General features: G+C 38.2%; 1 protein-coding gene across 1 annotated transcript in view; it reads right to left on the bottom strand.

Annotated features, from left to right (window-relative positions):
• LOC126827870 (muscle calcium channel subunit alpha-1) overlaps window positions 1–16,459 on the bottom strand; it is a 68,471-nt gene that overhangs the window by 38,492 nt on the left and 13,520 nt on the right. Inside the window, exons 6-18 of the mRNA XM_056102175.1 lie at window positions 15,484–15,587; window positions 14,936–15,051; window positions 14,456–14,512; window positions 13,841–13,925; window positions 12,754–12,914; window positions 10,755–10,980; window positions 9,477–9,687; window positions 8,342–8,462; window positions 7,408–7,541; window positions 6,070–6,179; window positions 4,509–4,615; window positions 2,854–3,058; window positions 1,673–1,802 (exon numbers count right to left, since the gene is read on the bottom strand). Of these exons, the coding sequence (XP_055958150.1) occupies window positions 1,673–1,802; window positions 2,854–3,058; window positions 4,509–4,615; window positions 6,070–6,179; window positions 7,408–7,541; window positions 8,342–8,462; window positions 9,477–9,687; window positions 10,755–10,980; window positions 12,754–12,914; window positions 13,841–13,925; window positions 14,456–14,512; window positions 14,936–15,051; window positions 15,484–15,587 (1,767 nt within the window). The remainder of the gene's footprint in view (window positions 1–1,672; window positions 1,803–2,853; window positions 3,059–4,508; window positions 4,616–6,069; window positions 6,180–7,407; window positions 7,542–8,341; window positions 8,463–9,476; window positions 9,688–10,754; window positions 10,981–12,753; window positions 12,915–13,840; window positions 13,926–14,455; window positions 14,513–14,935; window positions 15,052–15,483; window positions 15,588–16,459) is intronic.

The following is a 16,459-nucleotide window of genomic DNA, read 5'->3' as shown; positions in this document are numbered from 1 at the left end:
TACTGTAAGAGAATGTAGGAGTGTACCGTAAGAGAATTTTGGAGTGTACCGTAAAAGAATTTAAGATTTAGGAGTGTACCTTAAGATAATTCAGGGGTGTATACAATAGCAGAATTTAGGGGTGTACCTTAAAGGCTCAATACCACTCTTGTTGTAACTGAATAATATGTCCCAATCTTTATTCTGGTCAACAAATTGTACTATTTTAGAATATTTCAATTAATTGATGATACAAATTTCATTTTAACACACCTTATTTAAAAATTTTGAAAAATTCAACATAATGGTTTGAAACGTCTAACGTAAACCTTTTCAAATGAAACTTTGATTTAAAAATATTTTCGAACCGTCTGGACAAGTAAAATAGGATGTAATGGATAATTTACACAACAGGTAGGACACTTAAACATCTAGTACTTAGATAGAGATATTATTTATTTTCTGGAGCTTTCAAGCCAGCAAGAGTGTTATTGTCCCTTTAACAGAATTTAGAGGTATATCTAAAGAGAAATAGAATTTCACGCTGTCAGTCTTTAATCTCATTTCAGATGTCTAATGTCAACACAATACATCCATCCTTTTTATTGCATTGCGAGGTAGAAGAATTTTACTAAGGCATTGGTGTTTACGCCTACTCTTCTGTAATTTCCAAATGTCACACTAATCTAGATGTAGATATACGCACAATCACACAGCATACCACATTATATTTATGATCCTGCTGAATTTCCCCCCCCCTCTCTCTCTATCAGATGGCTGGTCCCCAAGGTACAGCTATAATCTATGCCTGATTATGTCTGAAGCCCTCCCAGTCACATCTGAAAAGTTGCCAAATGTGACAGAATGCTCTCATCCGGAATCGAACCGCAGGATTCACAGCAGGATTCAACATCGGTGTGATGGTAACAGAATCTTTGGCAGTTCCAATTCAAAGAAACGAATGTGGAAAAGCCGTTGTCCGAACAATATTCTCTTCATTTGTCTCAGTTGGTGCGAGGGTGTTGGATGGCGGAATGGTTATCATACGGTCTGTCATTGAGTCAACTGGCGGGGTTTCGATTCCCCGGATGGGCGTGACAAGGAGTAGGGTCGCCTGTCCAACCTCGTGGGTTTTCTCCGGGTCCTCCGGTTTCCTTCCACTACTATAAAGACCCCCTACGCGCAAGCGAATTATTGAAATAAAATTGAACCATGTGTAAGTCCCGAAATGACCTAGTTTGTGTCGAGTGGACGTTAATCTCTCTCTCCTCTCTCTCTCTCTCTCTCTCTCTCTCTCTCTCTCTCTCTCTCTCTCTCAGTTGGTGTAGAAAGGTAGGAACGTAAACCCCATTTTATTTTACACTGTTTGAGAGAATGGTCAAAATCTGAGAGAGAGAGAAATGGAGTTTAACGTCCACTCGACACAAACTAGGTCATTTCGGGACTAACACATGGTTCAATTTTATTTCAATAATTCGCTTGTTCGTAGGGGTCTTTAGCAGTGGGAGGAAACCGGAGGACCCGGAGAAAACCCACGAGGTTGGACAGGCGACCCTACTCCTTGCCACGTACAACCGGGGAATTGAAACCTCGCCAGTTGACTCGATGACAGACTGTATGATACAGCGCGCGCGTGCTAACCATTCGGCCATCCAACCCCCCCCCCCCTCCCGGTCAAAATCTAATAACTTACTTTATTTCTAGGTGATTCCGACTGTAATGGATCTTCTGCAGCTAACATAGAACTACTGATTAAAATACACACCAGAACCACATTACGGAAGTGAGAATGATTGCATATCTTGTGACATAGGACTCGGAATCTAAAAATAAACATCATTTTTTGTAGTCATTCAAGCTCAAAGACGTCATCAACATTTTAAAATAATAAATTTCTTACTTTCTCAATTAATCCATTTCTTTATTATTTTTAAGACTGAAATTTTCCATCAATACTTTTTATATCATTGAATTTTAAACGGGCAGCAAATTTTTCCTGCTTTGGGGAGCAGTCTTGCAAACCTGTGGCATAAAAACAGAATTGGATCAAAGTAATAATTTCGTTAAATTTTGACATGGCAGAAACTGACCTCTACTATTGTCATTTGACTTACAAGTATGTGGGGCCTGGCCTTCAACGAAAAACAAAGGGTTATCTCCACTCGTGCCATGATTATGACGGGGACAAAGTATAAATTTATACAAGGAGCAATAAAGAGAGAGAGAGAGAGAGAGAGAGAGAGAAGAGAGAGAGAGAGATTTAACTCACTAGACACAAATAGGTCATTTTGGGACAAAGATTTGGAACCATTTTATTTCAATAATTCGCTTTAGCAGCAGGACAAAACCGGAAGATCCCGATAAAACTGGTAACTTTACTTCCTTGTCAGGTATAAGTGTGGGATCGAATCCATGTCACTTCATCTCATGGCAGACCTTATGATCTAAAGCACACGAGATTGACCACTAGACCACTAAACCCTCAGGTACAATAAAGGTGAGGTTGGACAGGTAACTTCACACCTTGTCATGCGTATAAGTGTTGGATCGAAACCATACCACTTCATCTAATGACAGAACTTTTGATGTAAAGCACACACAATAGACCACTAGACCACTAAACCCTCAGGTGCAATAAAGAGAGACAGAGAGAAATGGGGTTTAACGTCCACTCGACACAAACTAGGTCATTTCAGAACTAACAAATGGCTTAATTTTATTTCAATAATTCGCTTGCGCGTAGGGGTCTTTAGCAGTGGGAGGAAACCGGAGGACCCGGAGAAAACCCACGAGGTTGGACAGGCGACCCTACTCCTTGCCACATACAACCGGGGATTCGAAACCAGGTGCAATAAAGGTAATTGATCAACATACTTGTTTGTGGGAGAGAAGAGGAACAAAGAGCTAGCCTGTGGTATTGGTCTGACTTTATTGGAGATATGAATTTCAGATATTCGTCGTGGTCTCATCTGTGTTGAAGTTGTTCGTACGTCATCTTCTTCTTCATCATCCATTTCATCATCTGTTGTTCCTTCTTCATGTTCAGTTTCTTCACCTTTCTCCTCCTCATCGGTATCTTCTAAAAAATAATTAATAAGGCATAAAATCTTATTATTATGGAATGTTCCTATACATCATATTTTTTTTTGAGGGGGGGGGGACTGTTGTACAAGTTGAGAAAACAAACTATTTACATATTGTCCGACTTAAAGGAGCTAAATCGCTAATATTTGGGACCTAGAAATCGACCCAAATGGGTCGCAACGCATATAATAATGTAATCTGATTGTATATAAACTGATTTACATTCAATTGTTTCCGTTTTGACTCTAATTTCAAATCAGTTATGTCCTGCGAAATACGGCATGTGTCTCAACCCTATAGCAATTTCTAGCGTCTGGTTATTCCAGTCTGTCTAGCAGACTCTCCAGTTGAATATGTCTAGCCTCATACTTTCTGATCACTTGTTGCAAATGACGCTCAAACGTACTATGGTACACGATTCGTGCACCAATGGTAAAATGTTTATTTTGTCTTAAATATTGGATATCAGAAGCCTGCCTTTTCCTGGTAAGATCACAACATCAATGTTGATTTGAATTGACAAATAATTCGTATTTTCAATGTGTAAAACTTTGGATGATATTGAGTTAGAGAATTAGCTACTTTAAAGCGGAAATTGCAAATTTTCTAAGAAAGTCAAAACGTAATTATTTCTATGTCTTTTGCTCAATAGGTTGTCAACAATTATACGATCATAGGTGTCATCCTCACACTTAAAACTCATTTACACATGAAATAATAACACAATTACCTCCCAATTACCTCCCTTGTTTTCTATTCTCCACCATGGAGTAGCTTTCTTCAAACGTTTGAAAATGAAGAGGAAAATGATATTTTTGCCAATTTCTCAGCTGGCAATAGTGAATTATAGGATTAATAGGATTATTCTTTAACAAGGTAGGACTGTTTATAGATACCATCTATTTTCAGGCTTTATTTTAATAAATTTTAAAAATATAACTTAAAAATTTGCAATTTCCACTTTAACTAATATGCCCAATGTCCGAAAGGCAGCAGCACTGTTAATGATTATATTCAAATAAGCGAGTCTAAATGAATTGAAATGGGGTTTAACGTCCTACTGTTCTGCCCTGTCTGGGCTAATGAAGAGGGGCATACGCCACACGATACAGTATGCTATGAGGGGCAGCGGCGCTACAGTCTACTCTTATATCAAATTCCAGCTGCCAAGGGATCTTTCACGTGCACCCCAATATGAACACGGGGCTTCGGTTTTTGCGGGCTATCCGAACGACTAGACAGCTGTCCTTGTCAATCCCTCCGTCCTGCTCCACGCGATACAATCTCGTACTTTCTCGGCCAACGCCAGGAGCAAACTCGCGAACCAGCATCTTACCCACTTAGCCCAGTTGGTACAGAACTGTAGGACGTTAAACCCCATTTCATTTCATGAAATTTCGTTATATTTGTTCAACTGCTAAAAGTCATTCAAAGCGTTATCATACCGTTATTTGGAACTTTTTGACTGTGACGATATTCATCAGAATCTGCATCTTCAGCACGAAGATTAATACGCACATGATGATCAGCAGCGCTACTTTTTCTACGACTTCTGTAACAAAAATATATATTAATTACAAATATCTATCAACCAGTGAAAAAAATCGGGAGTTCGCAGGATGTTCGCCAATCTGATTAAACCACAGATCCTATTTCGTTTCGTTTTACTTGTCTTCACAACAGATCTTCATGTAGTGTAGGACATCGAAAAGGTAAAAAAAAACGAAACGAAATATAGATCTGTATGTTAATCAGATATTGGAGAGAGAGAGAGAGAGAGAGAGAGAGAGAGAGAGAGAGAGGTCATTTCGGGACTAACAACATGTGGGTCAAGTTAATTTAATTAATTCGTAGTCTTCAGCAGTTGGAGGGCACCGGAGAAGCTGAAGAAATCCCACGAGGCTGGACAGGCGACTCAATGACCGACCTTATGATGCAACTCACACGCGTTAACCATTCGGCCTCCCAACGGCCCCCGCTGTTATTAATAGGAATAGTGATCATCTTGCTATGATTGACCAGAAACTGTAATTGTTTCATACATATTTGTTTCGTAATTTAATGTTTTACCTTCATGGACCATGCTCAGGTTTATCAAAGATTTATTTTGTGATTAGTGGTTTCACGCACGTTAAGTCATAAGGCACCTAATATTATGGGATACACGACTGCCTACAGTAAATACAGATGTTGTGGGTGAGGGATGGGATCCACTGTTGCGATCCACTGCCCTATGTACTGATTAAATAACAGTGTTATTATTCTAAAGGATCCACTCGAGAATGATATAAGTTGGGAACCACTGTTCTAGGAGACGAAATGGGTAAGGAACCACTGTTCTAGAGGATGAAATAAGCTGGAACCACTGTTCTAGTAGATGAAATAGGTTGGAACCACTGTTCTAGGGGATGAAATGGGTTAGGAACCACTGTTCTAGAGGATGAAATAGGTTGGAACCACTGTTCTAGGGGATGAAATAGGTTAGGAACCACTGTTCTAGGGGATGAAATGGGTTAGGAACCACTGTTCTAGAGGATGAAATAGGCTGGAACCACTGTTCTAAAGGACATCTTGAACATGTTTTTATTGTTTGTTTATCTAGTTCCTCCAATCACTATTAGCAGTGTTACGTTCATCTAGAAGGCTTGATCTCGCTTTAACTACGTACATCTTATCAAGGCCTTCACGTAATACCCTGCATATTTCAGCACTAATTTCGATTGGGTACAAGCCCAACCTGTGAGCCTATCAGATTCCTCGGTCGTCGCGAATACCAGGTCTCGCGCTTTCAAGCTAAAATGTCAACCCGTGATAATCGAGTTGCAAAATTCAAGGTTCATTCAATGTCAAGGTTTCCGGGGAGGTCGCGATGTCACAACCTCTGAATGGACGCTACTGCTCACGTGTCTGTGGACAACATAGCTATAAGTTCGGGAATTGTGAAGTAAACAAGCAACGGCCAGATGTTGTGAAACTCGCAGTCGTTGCTTCAGGTACATGTGTTACCTTCTACTTCTGTTACTCGGATGGCGACTCAGTTTCTCGTTTTCTTCTCCACTTTCAGCTTCGTTATTCTCATTACCATTTACATCTACTCCTTCAGCTACCTCAGCATCCTAGTAATATATATACGGACAATACGTAAATAGTTTATTTATTGGTTTTAAGTTACGGACAATATGTGACCACCCAGAGAAGTAAATATAAATTCAAAGATCAGCTAGGAATGGCCAATCGTCGCATTCGTAACGCATCACACGGCAGTGGGAAATGAAATGAAATGAAATGGGGTTTAACGTCCTACTGTTCTGCTCCTATATTGGGCTAATGAAGACGGGCATACGCCATACAGTGTGCTATGAGGGAAATTTTGCCCAGGCAGCGGCACTATCGCCTACTCTTATATCGAATTCCAACTGCCAGGGGATCTTAAACGTGCATTCCAATATGTACACGAGACCTCGGGTTTTCGTCCCATCCGAACGACTAGACGGCTGTCCTTGTCAGGCCCTCCGTCCTGCATCACTGACAAGGGGGAACCACGCCGGAAAATCTGGATGAACTTTCTCGGCCAATGCAGGGATCTAATACCTGACCTCCAGGCTAGGCGGCAGTGGGACCTTAGCATCGGTAATATGCGATTTATATGACAGTTATGACTTATTTTTCATCATAATCTCCGCTGACATCAATGCAATTGTTCGACTGATCATCCAACGTATTTAATCTGCCGGAAAACCACTGGTTGTCACATGCCTCTAAAATCCCCCACAGCAATGATTACATTTAACACCAGTCCAAAATATGCAGCCCTAGAGGACAGATTTGATTTGTGGGAAGCGGAAGAAGTGAGAGGGAGCTCTATCTGGAGAATAGGCTGGGTAAGGGAGAATCCTGAAGCCACAGTCCCTGCAGCGCTCACTGCTGTTTGGGTTGTTTGAACAGAAGCATTGTCCTGGAGCTGCCAGGCACCGCGGCGCAATTGGTGCAACTCATCTGTGTACTATTCACCATATTGTTGTCATGGTAATCTAGTCTTAGTAACAGATATTGTTGTCATGGTAATTTATAGTGGAAACCTCCTTTAGATCATATATCTGTTAAATTTATCAAGCAATCGTTTTTTAGCTTTATCAATTTTGTATTTCTGAACCATTCATTTGTTTACATTATAGCTTGGTTGATATTTTAAACCATTCATTTATCTATATTATAGCTGGGTTGATATTTTTGAACCATTCATTTGTTCACATTAAAGCTTGGTTGGTATTTTTCAACCATTCATTTGTTTAAATTATAGCTTGGTTGGTGAAGAAAAGCAGTAAGCTTAACCCTATTTCATACCTGCGAATCTTTAACGGGACTTTTACTTTTCGTGCGTTCTTTCTCTTCGTTCTTTTCTTCTTCTATTTCTGTTAAACTCTGGGCATCGGCTAAATTATCAACAGCAATAGCCAAGAAGACGTTCAACAGAATATCTGATTTTATGGTCAAAGAAAACTGGGGGGTTGGATAGCCGAATGGTTAGCATGTGCGTGCTGTATCATAAGGTCTGTTACTGAGTCAACTGGCGGTGTTTCAGCCAATATTGCGTTAACCAATATTTTGCTATCAAATTCGATATTTTTGTTTCATACAACACGTCTCAGTATTATGTATAAGCATTCAAAATTTTATATTCTGTATTCCTGCAACAACTGGAAGGCAAATAGAATAGACGAGAGAAGCGTTTGTATTTTGAATGATCTGATCAATGGTTTATTTTACGTAGATATAAACTCCACTAAACTAAAACATACCAGTCTCACAGCTAGAAATGAAATGAAATGAAATGGGGTTTAACGTCCTACTGTTCTGCTCCTAACCTGGGCTAATGAAGACGGGCATACGCCATACAGTGTGCTATGAGGGAAATTTTGCCCGGGCAGCGGCGCTACGGCCTACTCTTATATCGAATTCCAACTGCAAAGAGATCTTTTATGTGCACGCCAATGTGTACACGGGACCTCGGTTTTTCATCCCATCCAAACGACTAGACAGCTGTCCTTGTCAGGCCCTCCATCCTGCATCACTGACAAGGGGAAACCACGCCGGAAAATCGGGATGAACTTTCTCGGCCAATGCAGGGATCGAACACCCGACCTCCAGGATAGCGAGCCAGCGTTTTACCCACTTAGCCACGTGATCCCCCCTCATAACTAGAAGACAATAAAAGGCCCGTGGAGTGTTGTAATTTTGAATGTTTTGATTAAATGCTCAGTGGTTTTTAAAAGGATACAGTTACCGCAAATAAAAAGAACAACAAAATAAAGACAAACAACACATCCAATTCCTGCAACACCACCATATGCTCGTATACCATCATACATAACAACATTCCAATCTTCACCAGTCAATATCTACAAATAAATAATGAATTCACTAGTAGTACCACTCGGCAAACCTTGGCAAACTCTGGTCTCCTACATCTAGCCTCAGCTGTACGACGATTCAATGATATGTACCTATACCTATACAATTGCTATGCGGCTTCCAGTTTACTTGTGACTTTTAGAAAACAAATTTCAAAATTGCACTCTTCCAAGAGTGTATAGAGCTTTCATAGCAAATTTTTCCTTTGTTTAAAGAAAACTGGGTAAATAATGTAATCCTTGAGTGGCATTTAGCGATTGGGCACATTAAAAACATAACATAGTTTATATGGAAAACAATCACTGGTTTATACACATAAAGCAAGACGTTTCGACAAGTATTCTCTTATCGTTTTCAAGTGCAAAGGATTCATACCTTTTTTTTTAAAAAACAAGTATTCTACTATAGTTAAAAACGTATTTAGAAGAACTGTGTGTTCCTGAGTTGTTTAACATAGTGAAGTGATATTGAGTCCATGAAGATGTCGAATTTGAAGTCCATTTTGAAACACAACGTGAAGCAAATATTTAGCGTTCGTACGAAGGGCATTTCTACTTTTGGTTCCATTTTACTATTACTATATTGACCATCATGGTACAACGTTACTGAAGTACGTAGTCTGTATGGAGACGGCATTCAAATGAAATGAAATGAAATGAAATGGGGTTTAACGTCCTACTGTTCTGCTCCGAACTGGGTTAATTAAGACGGCCAAAGCAGCGTCTTGCCCACTTAGCCAGGACGAAGGTCTTGGCAAGGATAAAGACAGCTGTCTAGTCGTTCGGTTGGGACGAAAAAACTGAGGTCAGGTGTACACATTGGTGTGCACGTAAAAGATCCCTTGGTAGTTGGAATTCGATAAAAAAAAAGTAGACCGTAGTGCCGCTGTCCGGGCAAAATTACTCTCATAGCACACTGTATGACGTATGCCGTCTTCATTAGCCCAATCGGCACAGAACAGTTGGACGTTAAACCCCATTTCCTTTCATTCCATTTCTTACCTGAAAGACGGTGAGTAGAGACTGGAAGAAAGTATCAAAATTACTGCGTGGTTTCATCTGGGTATCGTCAAAGTTAAATCGTCCACCAAACAGCTGCATCCCCAATAAGGCAAATATCACAATAAAGAGGAAGAGTAGTAACAATAAACTGGCAATAGAACGCATACTGTTTAACAAAGAGGCTACAAGATTTCTTAGAGAAGACCAGTATCTGAAATAAACAATAAATATTACATATTGTAGTTAACATATGGTTCATTTTTATCTCAAACATTTGCATGTGCGCAGGGGATTTCAGAAAAGGGAGAAGATCGAGAGAGAGAGAGGGTTTAACGTCCACTCAACACAAACTAGGTCATTTCGGGACTAACATATAGTTTAATTTTATTTCAATAATTCGCTTGCACGTAGGGGGTCTTTAGCAGTGGGAGGAAACCGGAGGACCCAGAGAAAACCCACGAGGTTGGACAGGCGACCCTACTCCTTGTCACGTACAACCAGGGATTCGAAACCGCACCAGTTGACTCAATGACAGGCATTATGATAAAGCGCAGCACACACGTGCTAACCATTCGGACATTCAACTCCCCAGAGAAAATCGAAGTACCCAGAAAAAAGCCTTGAGGTTGGTCATGCAGCCATACTGCTCAAGTTCACGTCCGGACGTAAGCCGTCTGTCACAAACATTTTAACATAATTGAGAATGGACATGGGACCTTATTTAAGAGAAATATTAAGCAAAAATATTTTTTGAATGTGGCCATTCTATTGGTTGATGGTTAAAATTCTAGTAAAAATTTTTTGCTCTTAGCCAATCAAAAGGCTGCATTCTTCAAATAATTGAAGTTTTAATGAATAACGTCCAAGATATGTTATCAATAGGTTTAATGATTGACGAGGACCACGAATTTCCCTATTGGCGGGCACGTAAATGATACATTGACAGTTGGAATTCCACTGCTGCCTGGGCAAGTGTTGTTTCATAGCACACAGAGTTGTGATCGGGCGTCTTCATTGGCCCTGTAGGTCCAGAAATGGTCGCCTTCATTAGCCCTGTTCGTGTAGAAATGGCCGCTTTCATTGGCCCTGTTGGTGTAGAAATGGCCCCTTTCATTGGCCCTGTAGGTCCAGAAATGGCCGTCTTCATTGGCCCTGTAGGTCCAGCAGAAATGGGCGTCTTCATTGGCCCTGTTGGTGTAGAAATGGCCACCTTCATTGGCCCTGTTGTTGTAGAAATGTAGGACGTTATACAATTGACGAGAGGATTAAATTAATTACCTGGTTGCTTTAAAGACACGTAATAATCTGGCACATCGCAACACACTGACACCTAATGGTGGCATAACTTCTGTATAGATTAGAACCACCTCTAATATACTACATAACACAACAAAACTGTCAAAACGGTTAAACAAAGACACAAAATAACCCTGGAAGCCTAAACTGTACATTTTTAACAGCATTTCAAATGTAAATAACACAACAAAAAACAGATTGGCGAGACCTGAAATACGAAAAGAAAAAAAAAATCATTAAATTTAATCCTAAACATTATGTTAGTTTTTATATCTAATTTTTTTTTCAAATACAATAATAAACACATATTGGGTTATTGTCAAGAATAAAGACCCTGCACACCAAATTGGGTTACTGTGAAGAATAAAGACCCTGCACACCAAATTGGAGTTTAATAACCTTAGAGATCAAGAACAATAGGATGATAACCTTGTACCGGGTTATTATGTAGAATGATAACCATGTACCAGGTTATTATGTAGAATGATAACCACGTGCCAGGTTATTATGTAGAATGATAACCTTGTACCGGGTTATTATGTAGAATGATAACCATGTACCGGGTTATTGTGTAGAATTATAAACCTGTAACGGTAAATCTCTTTGATCTTTTGGGTATATTCTATGCCCGGAATAACTTGCGGTCTGCAAGTCTTTGGTTATTTATAGGGGAATTTGTGGTTATTCTTCTGAAAGTTTTTCTTTAAACCTGTAACGAGTATGTTTTTTTTTTACATAAGAAAACATGATATAAGGTTTTTCTTTCAGGAATTCTGGGATATTCTCATTTTTTGTACATAAACGTTTATAAGCAAGATAAAGTCCTCGGCTTTGGTTATGCTGGGAAAGAAAGACTTCAGAAAAAACCCTCGACAAAAAAAGCTTGGCCTGTCGGCCTCGGTTTTTCTTTTTCTCGGGTTGTTTTCTTTTCAGTCTTTCTTTCCCCAGAAAAGTAGGGCGCTAAACCTTGTTTCTTTTCATTTACCAGCTTATATGGGATAATAACCTCTTATTATGTTGAATAACAGCCTCTTATTATGTCGAATGATAACCTCTTATTATGTCGAATTATAACCCCTTATTCTGTAGAATAATAACCTCTAATTATGTAGAATAATAACCTCTTATTCTGTAGAATAATAACCCCTAATTATGTAGAATAACAACCTCTTATTATGAAGAATAACAACCTCTAATTATGTAAAATAATAACCTCTAATTATGTAGAGTAATAACCTCTTATTATGTAAAATAAATAACCTCTTATTATGTACCGGTTTATTATATAGAATAATAATAATCTCTTATTATGTAGAAAAATAACTTCTTATTATGCAGAAAAATAACCTCTTATTATGTACCGGGTTAGTATGTAGAATAATAAGTTCTTATTATGTAGAATAATAAGCTCTTATTATGTAGAATAATAAGCTCTTATTATGTAGAATAATAATCTTATTATGTAGAATAATTATCTCTTATTATGTAGAATAATAATAATCTAGAAAAATAACTTCTTATTATGTAGAATAATAACTTCTGATTATGTAGAATATTAACCCCTTATTTTGTAGAATAATTAGCTCTTATTATGTAGAATAATAACCCCTTATTTTGTAGAATAATAAACTCTTATTATGTAGAATAATAACCTCTATTTATGTAGAGTAATAACCCCTTATTATATAGAAAAATAACCTTTTATTATGTCGAATAATAACCTTTTATTATGCCGAATAATAACCTCTATTTATGTAGAGTAATAATCTTTTATTATGTAGAAAAATAACCTCTTTTTACGTAGAAAAATAACCTCATTTTATGTAGAATAATAACCTCTTATTATGTAGAATAATAACCTCTTATTATGTAGAATAATAACCTCTTATTATGTAGAATAATAAGAACTTTACTAAATCTGTACAGCAAATTAATCAAATAAAGAAAGGAATTCAAACACACTATGAACAGGAAAACTCACTTTGAAAACTATCGAGCCATTCAGGCTGTCTATAATGTTCTGATGTTAACACACAAGTATTTAAAAATACTAATACAATAACTGCCCAATAAAAAGCTTGTGATTTCACTATTTTACGGCTAAATCGTCTACATCTTCGGTTCCATTTCTCTAATATAAACCTGAAACATAACATTATGATTATGTCTATATATCATTTCCATAAGTATAACATGATCCCGAATGTCAATGTTACCTGCCACAGGTAAAATTTCAACAGGTATATTTCCGCCGTTCTCCGTGAGTAGTCGTTACTTTCCGCCAATTGACAAGAACTCAAATGACGTCACGGCTTGTTTATTGGCGGAAAGTTACGACTACTCACGGAGAACGGCAGAAATATACCTGTTGAAATTTACCTGTGGCAGGTAACATTGACATTCGGGATCATGTTATACTTATGGAAAGGATCTATAGACATAAGTCCTTACATTATTTAAAATTAAAATACTTATGAAGCTTTTCCGGTGACCTTGAAGTTCACAGAAATAAAGAAAATTTGGGATTTATATTTTCTCAAGGTCCAACCGATTAGATATTTCGTTGTTAATAAAATTGAAAACTTAAAATTGGAAACTAAAAGCTTTTGAAAAGAATTACCAAGTATTTTTAATTTTTATATTTAAATAGGAAGCAAACAAACTTTTTTGTTAAAGTTACAATTTCATATTTTCTAAGAAAGTCAAAACATAATTATTTCTATGTCTTTTGCTCAATAGGTTGTCATCTCACTATTATACGATCATAGGTTATCTTTCTCACACTTAAAATTCTTCACACCGGAAATAATAACACAATTACCTCCCTTGTTTTTCTATTCCCCACCATGGAATAGCTATCTTCAAACGTTTGAATTTGAAGTTGAAATTGATACTTTTGGCAATTTCTCAACTGGTAGTAGTGAATTATAGGATTAATAGGATTATTCTTTAACAAGGTAGGACTGTTTATAGATACCATCTAATTAAGGGCTTTATTTTAATACATTTTAAAAATATAACTTAAAAATTTGAAATTGTAACTTTAAAATATCTCGAGTTTTCCTTACTTTTTTTGTTGGAACCAAGATGGAGTAGAGTCCGTGCTATCTACCTCTGCTGACGGATCTGATAGTTCGGCTTCCATAGCTTTACCTGTAAAAACCAATATTTAATTACTGTCGGAACCAGGAACGCTGTTCCAAAATTTTACCTGACATTTTTAGTTAGGGTTTTTCATATTTAATTCCCGTTCCGGTTTCAAGTTCAAAGGGGGTTGGATGGCCCAATGGTTAGCGCGTGGGCGTTGTATCCTAAGGTCTGTCATTGAGTCAACTGGCGTGGTTTTGATTCCCCGGTTGTACGTGACAAGGAGTAGGGGCATCTGTCCACCCTCATGAGTTTTCTCCGGGTCCTTCGGTCTCCTCCCACTGCTAAAAACCCCTACGCGCAAGCGAATTATTGAAATAAAATTGAACCATATGTTAGTCCCGAAATAACCTGGTTCGTGTCTAGTGGATGTTAAACCCTCTCTCTCTCTCTCTTAGAAATTCTAATTGCATGGCATGTAAAATGACTGAATGATAAGTTATGGCGTATGCCCGTCTTCATTAGCCCAGTATTGGAGCAGAACAGTAGGACGTTAAACCCCATTTCATTAAATGAGTTAAGAAAAATTAACATACTATGCCTGGGTGTGGCTACTTCTTCACCTTCTTCATCACATTCAGGATCAATATCGTCTAGAATATAATTTGATTAAAATAAACTTGCTTAAAATAATTATATGTATATCTCTTTAGTTACAGTTGCGTGCAGAGTTTTATCGTGCACGTGGCTAGCTTCTTGATTGTATGCCCGTACGACTCTAGCAGAAGTTACATTGATTAGCCGCCAAATCCTTCTTTAAATTAATTAATCTTACCAGCTTGTGTAATATCTGGTATAACCCCTTTAAATAAACCTGCCTTACCAGCTTGTGTAATATCTGGCATAACTCCTTTCAATAAACCAGCCTTACCAGCTTGTGAAATATCTGGTATAACCCCTTTAAAATAAACTAGTCTTACCAGCTTGTGTAATATCTGGTATAACCCCTTTAAATAAACCAGCCTTACCAACCCGTGTAATATCTGGCATAACCCATTTAAATAAATAAGTCTTACCAGCTTGTGTGATCCAATCATAATAACCACGCAAATCCTCCTCTAACTGTTGTTTTTCCCGTAATTTTTGGAAGTCTCCTCTAGCTTTTGCTTTTTCCCTTTCTTTGGAGAATTCTCTATAAAACACAGTGACAACAATACGAATGGATTGAACATGAAACTGAAATCGGGTTCAACGTCCTACTTTTCTGCACCGACTGGGCTAATGAAGCGGGGGGGGGGTAAATATTTGCAAATTTGGGTCATATCAATGTTAATGACTACTGTATATCGTCGGTGAAGTGTCAAAAGTGTGTATCTAAGAATTTCTAAAGATTACGAAATAGAACCTTTTGCATTTCAAAATTTCCACAAAACAAGATACAACATTTGGACACATGATACCCAGAATAGTTCTTATTGGCATAGAGATACACAGCTTAGACAGAAATGTGCATATTAATTGAGAGTGTAATGAGACCTACGTTCAGAGCTTAACTAGTACGATCGATGATTTGCACGGAAATGCACATTATAGAGTTTGCTAGGCAAATAACAATTGTACGTACCCACTCAACACACCAAGAACAAGATTAAGTACAAAAAAAGAACCAATAATAATAAGACTGATAAAATAAATCCATGGCCATTCATTACCAACTGCATCATTTACCTGAAAATAAAACAAAATGGCGTTTAACAACATCCTTATGTTGTGTACCAGTTGAAGTTATGCAGACGGGCATACGCCATGTAGTGTCCTATGAGAGAGAGAGAGAGAGACAGACAGACAGAGAAAGAGAGAGAGGGAGAGAGAGAGATGGGTTTTAACGTTCACTCGACACAAACTAGGTCATTTCGGGACTAACACATGGTTCAATTTTATTTCAATATTCGCTTGCGCGTAGGGGTCTTTAGCAGTGGGAGGAAACCGGAGGACCCGGAGAAAACCCACGAGGTTGGACAGGCGACCTTACTCCTTGTCACGTACAACCAGGGATTCAAAACCACGCCAGTTGACTCAATGACAGACCGTATGATACAGAGCGAGCGTGCTAACCATTCGGCCATCCAACCCCCCCGTGTCCTATGAGTGAAATTTTTCCCTGGACATCGGCAATACAGCCTACTTTTATCTGGGATTTGGATATCGGTCTAATTACAAGGGTTTATTAATGTGTCTGTCAACGTTTACACAGTGCCTCAGTTTGTCGTCTCATCCGAATGACGAGACACGGCGAGAAACCACACTGCAAAATATCGAGGTATTCTCTGGATCGAACCCTGGAACACACCCAACCATTCGGATAAAATCCGGGATCTTCTGATTGGCGAACCAGGGCCCTGATTCACGAAATCTTAACTAAAGATAAAATCCAAATTTTAGTAGATACTTCAGTTTTGATTGGCTAAGCACTAAAATCAATCTAATATTATCCAATCAAATAACTAAAATTTTGATTTTATCTTAGTTAAAATTTCGTGAATAAGGCCCCAGGGATCAAAACAATACAAAACGAGTATTCGGATCCGCGGTTATTAAGG

This window comes from Patella vulgata, chromosome 7, assembly GCF_932274485.2.
Source record: "Patella vulgata chromosome 7, xgPatVulg1.2, whole genome shotgun sequence".
In the NCBI taxonomy this organism is placed as follows: Eukaryota; Metazoa; Mollusca; class Gastropoda; family Patellidae; genus Patella; species Patella vulgata.
Note: the sequence above shows the minus strand (reverse complement) of the source record. Positions and strands in the feature narration are given on the sequence as shown.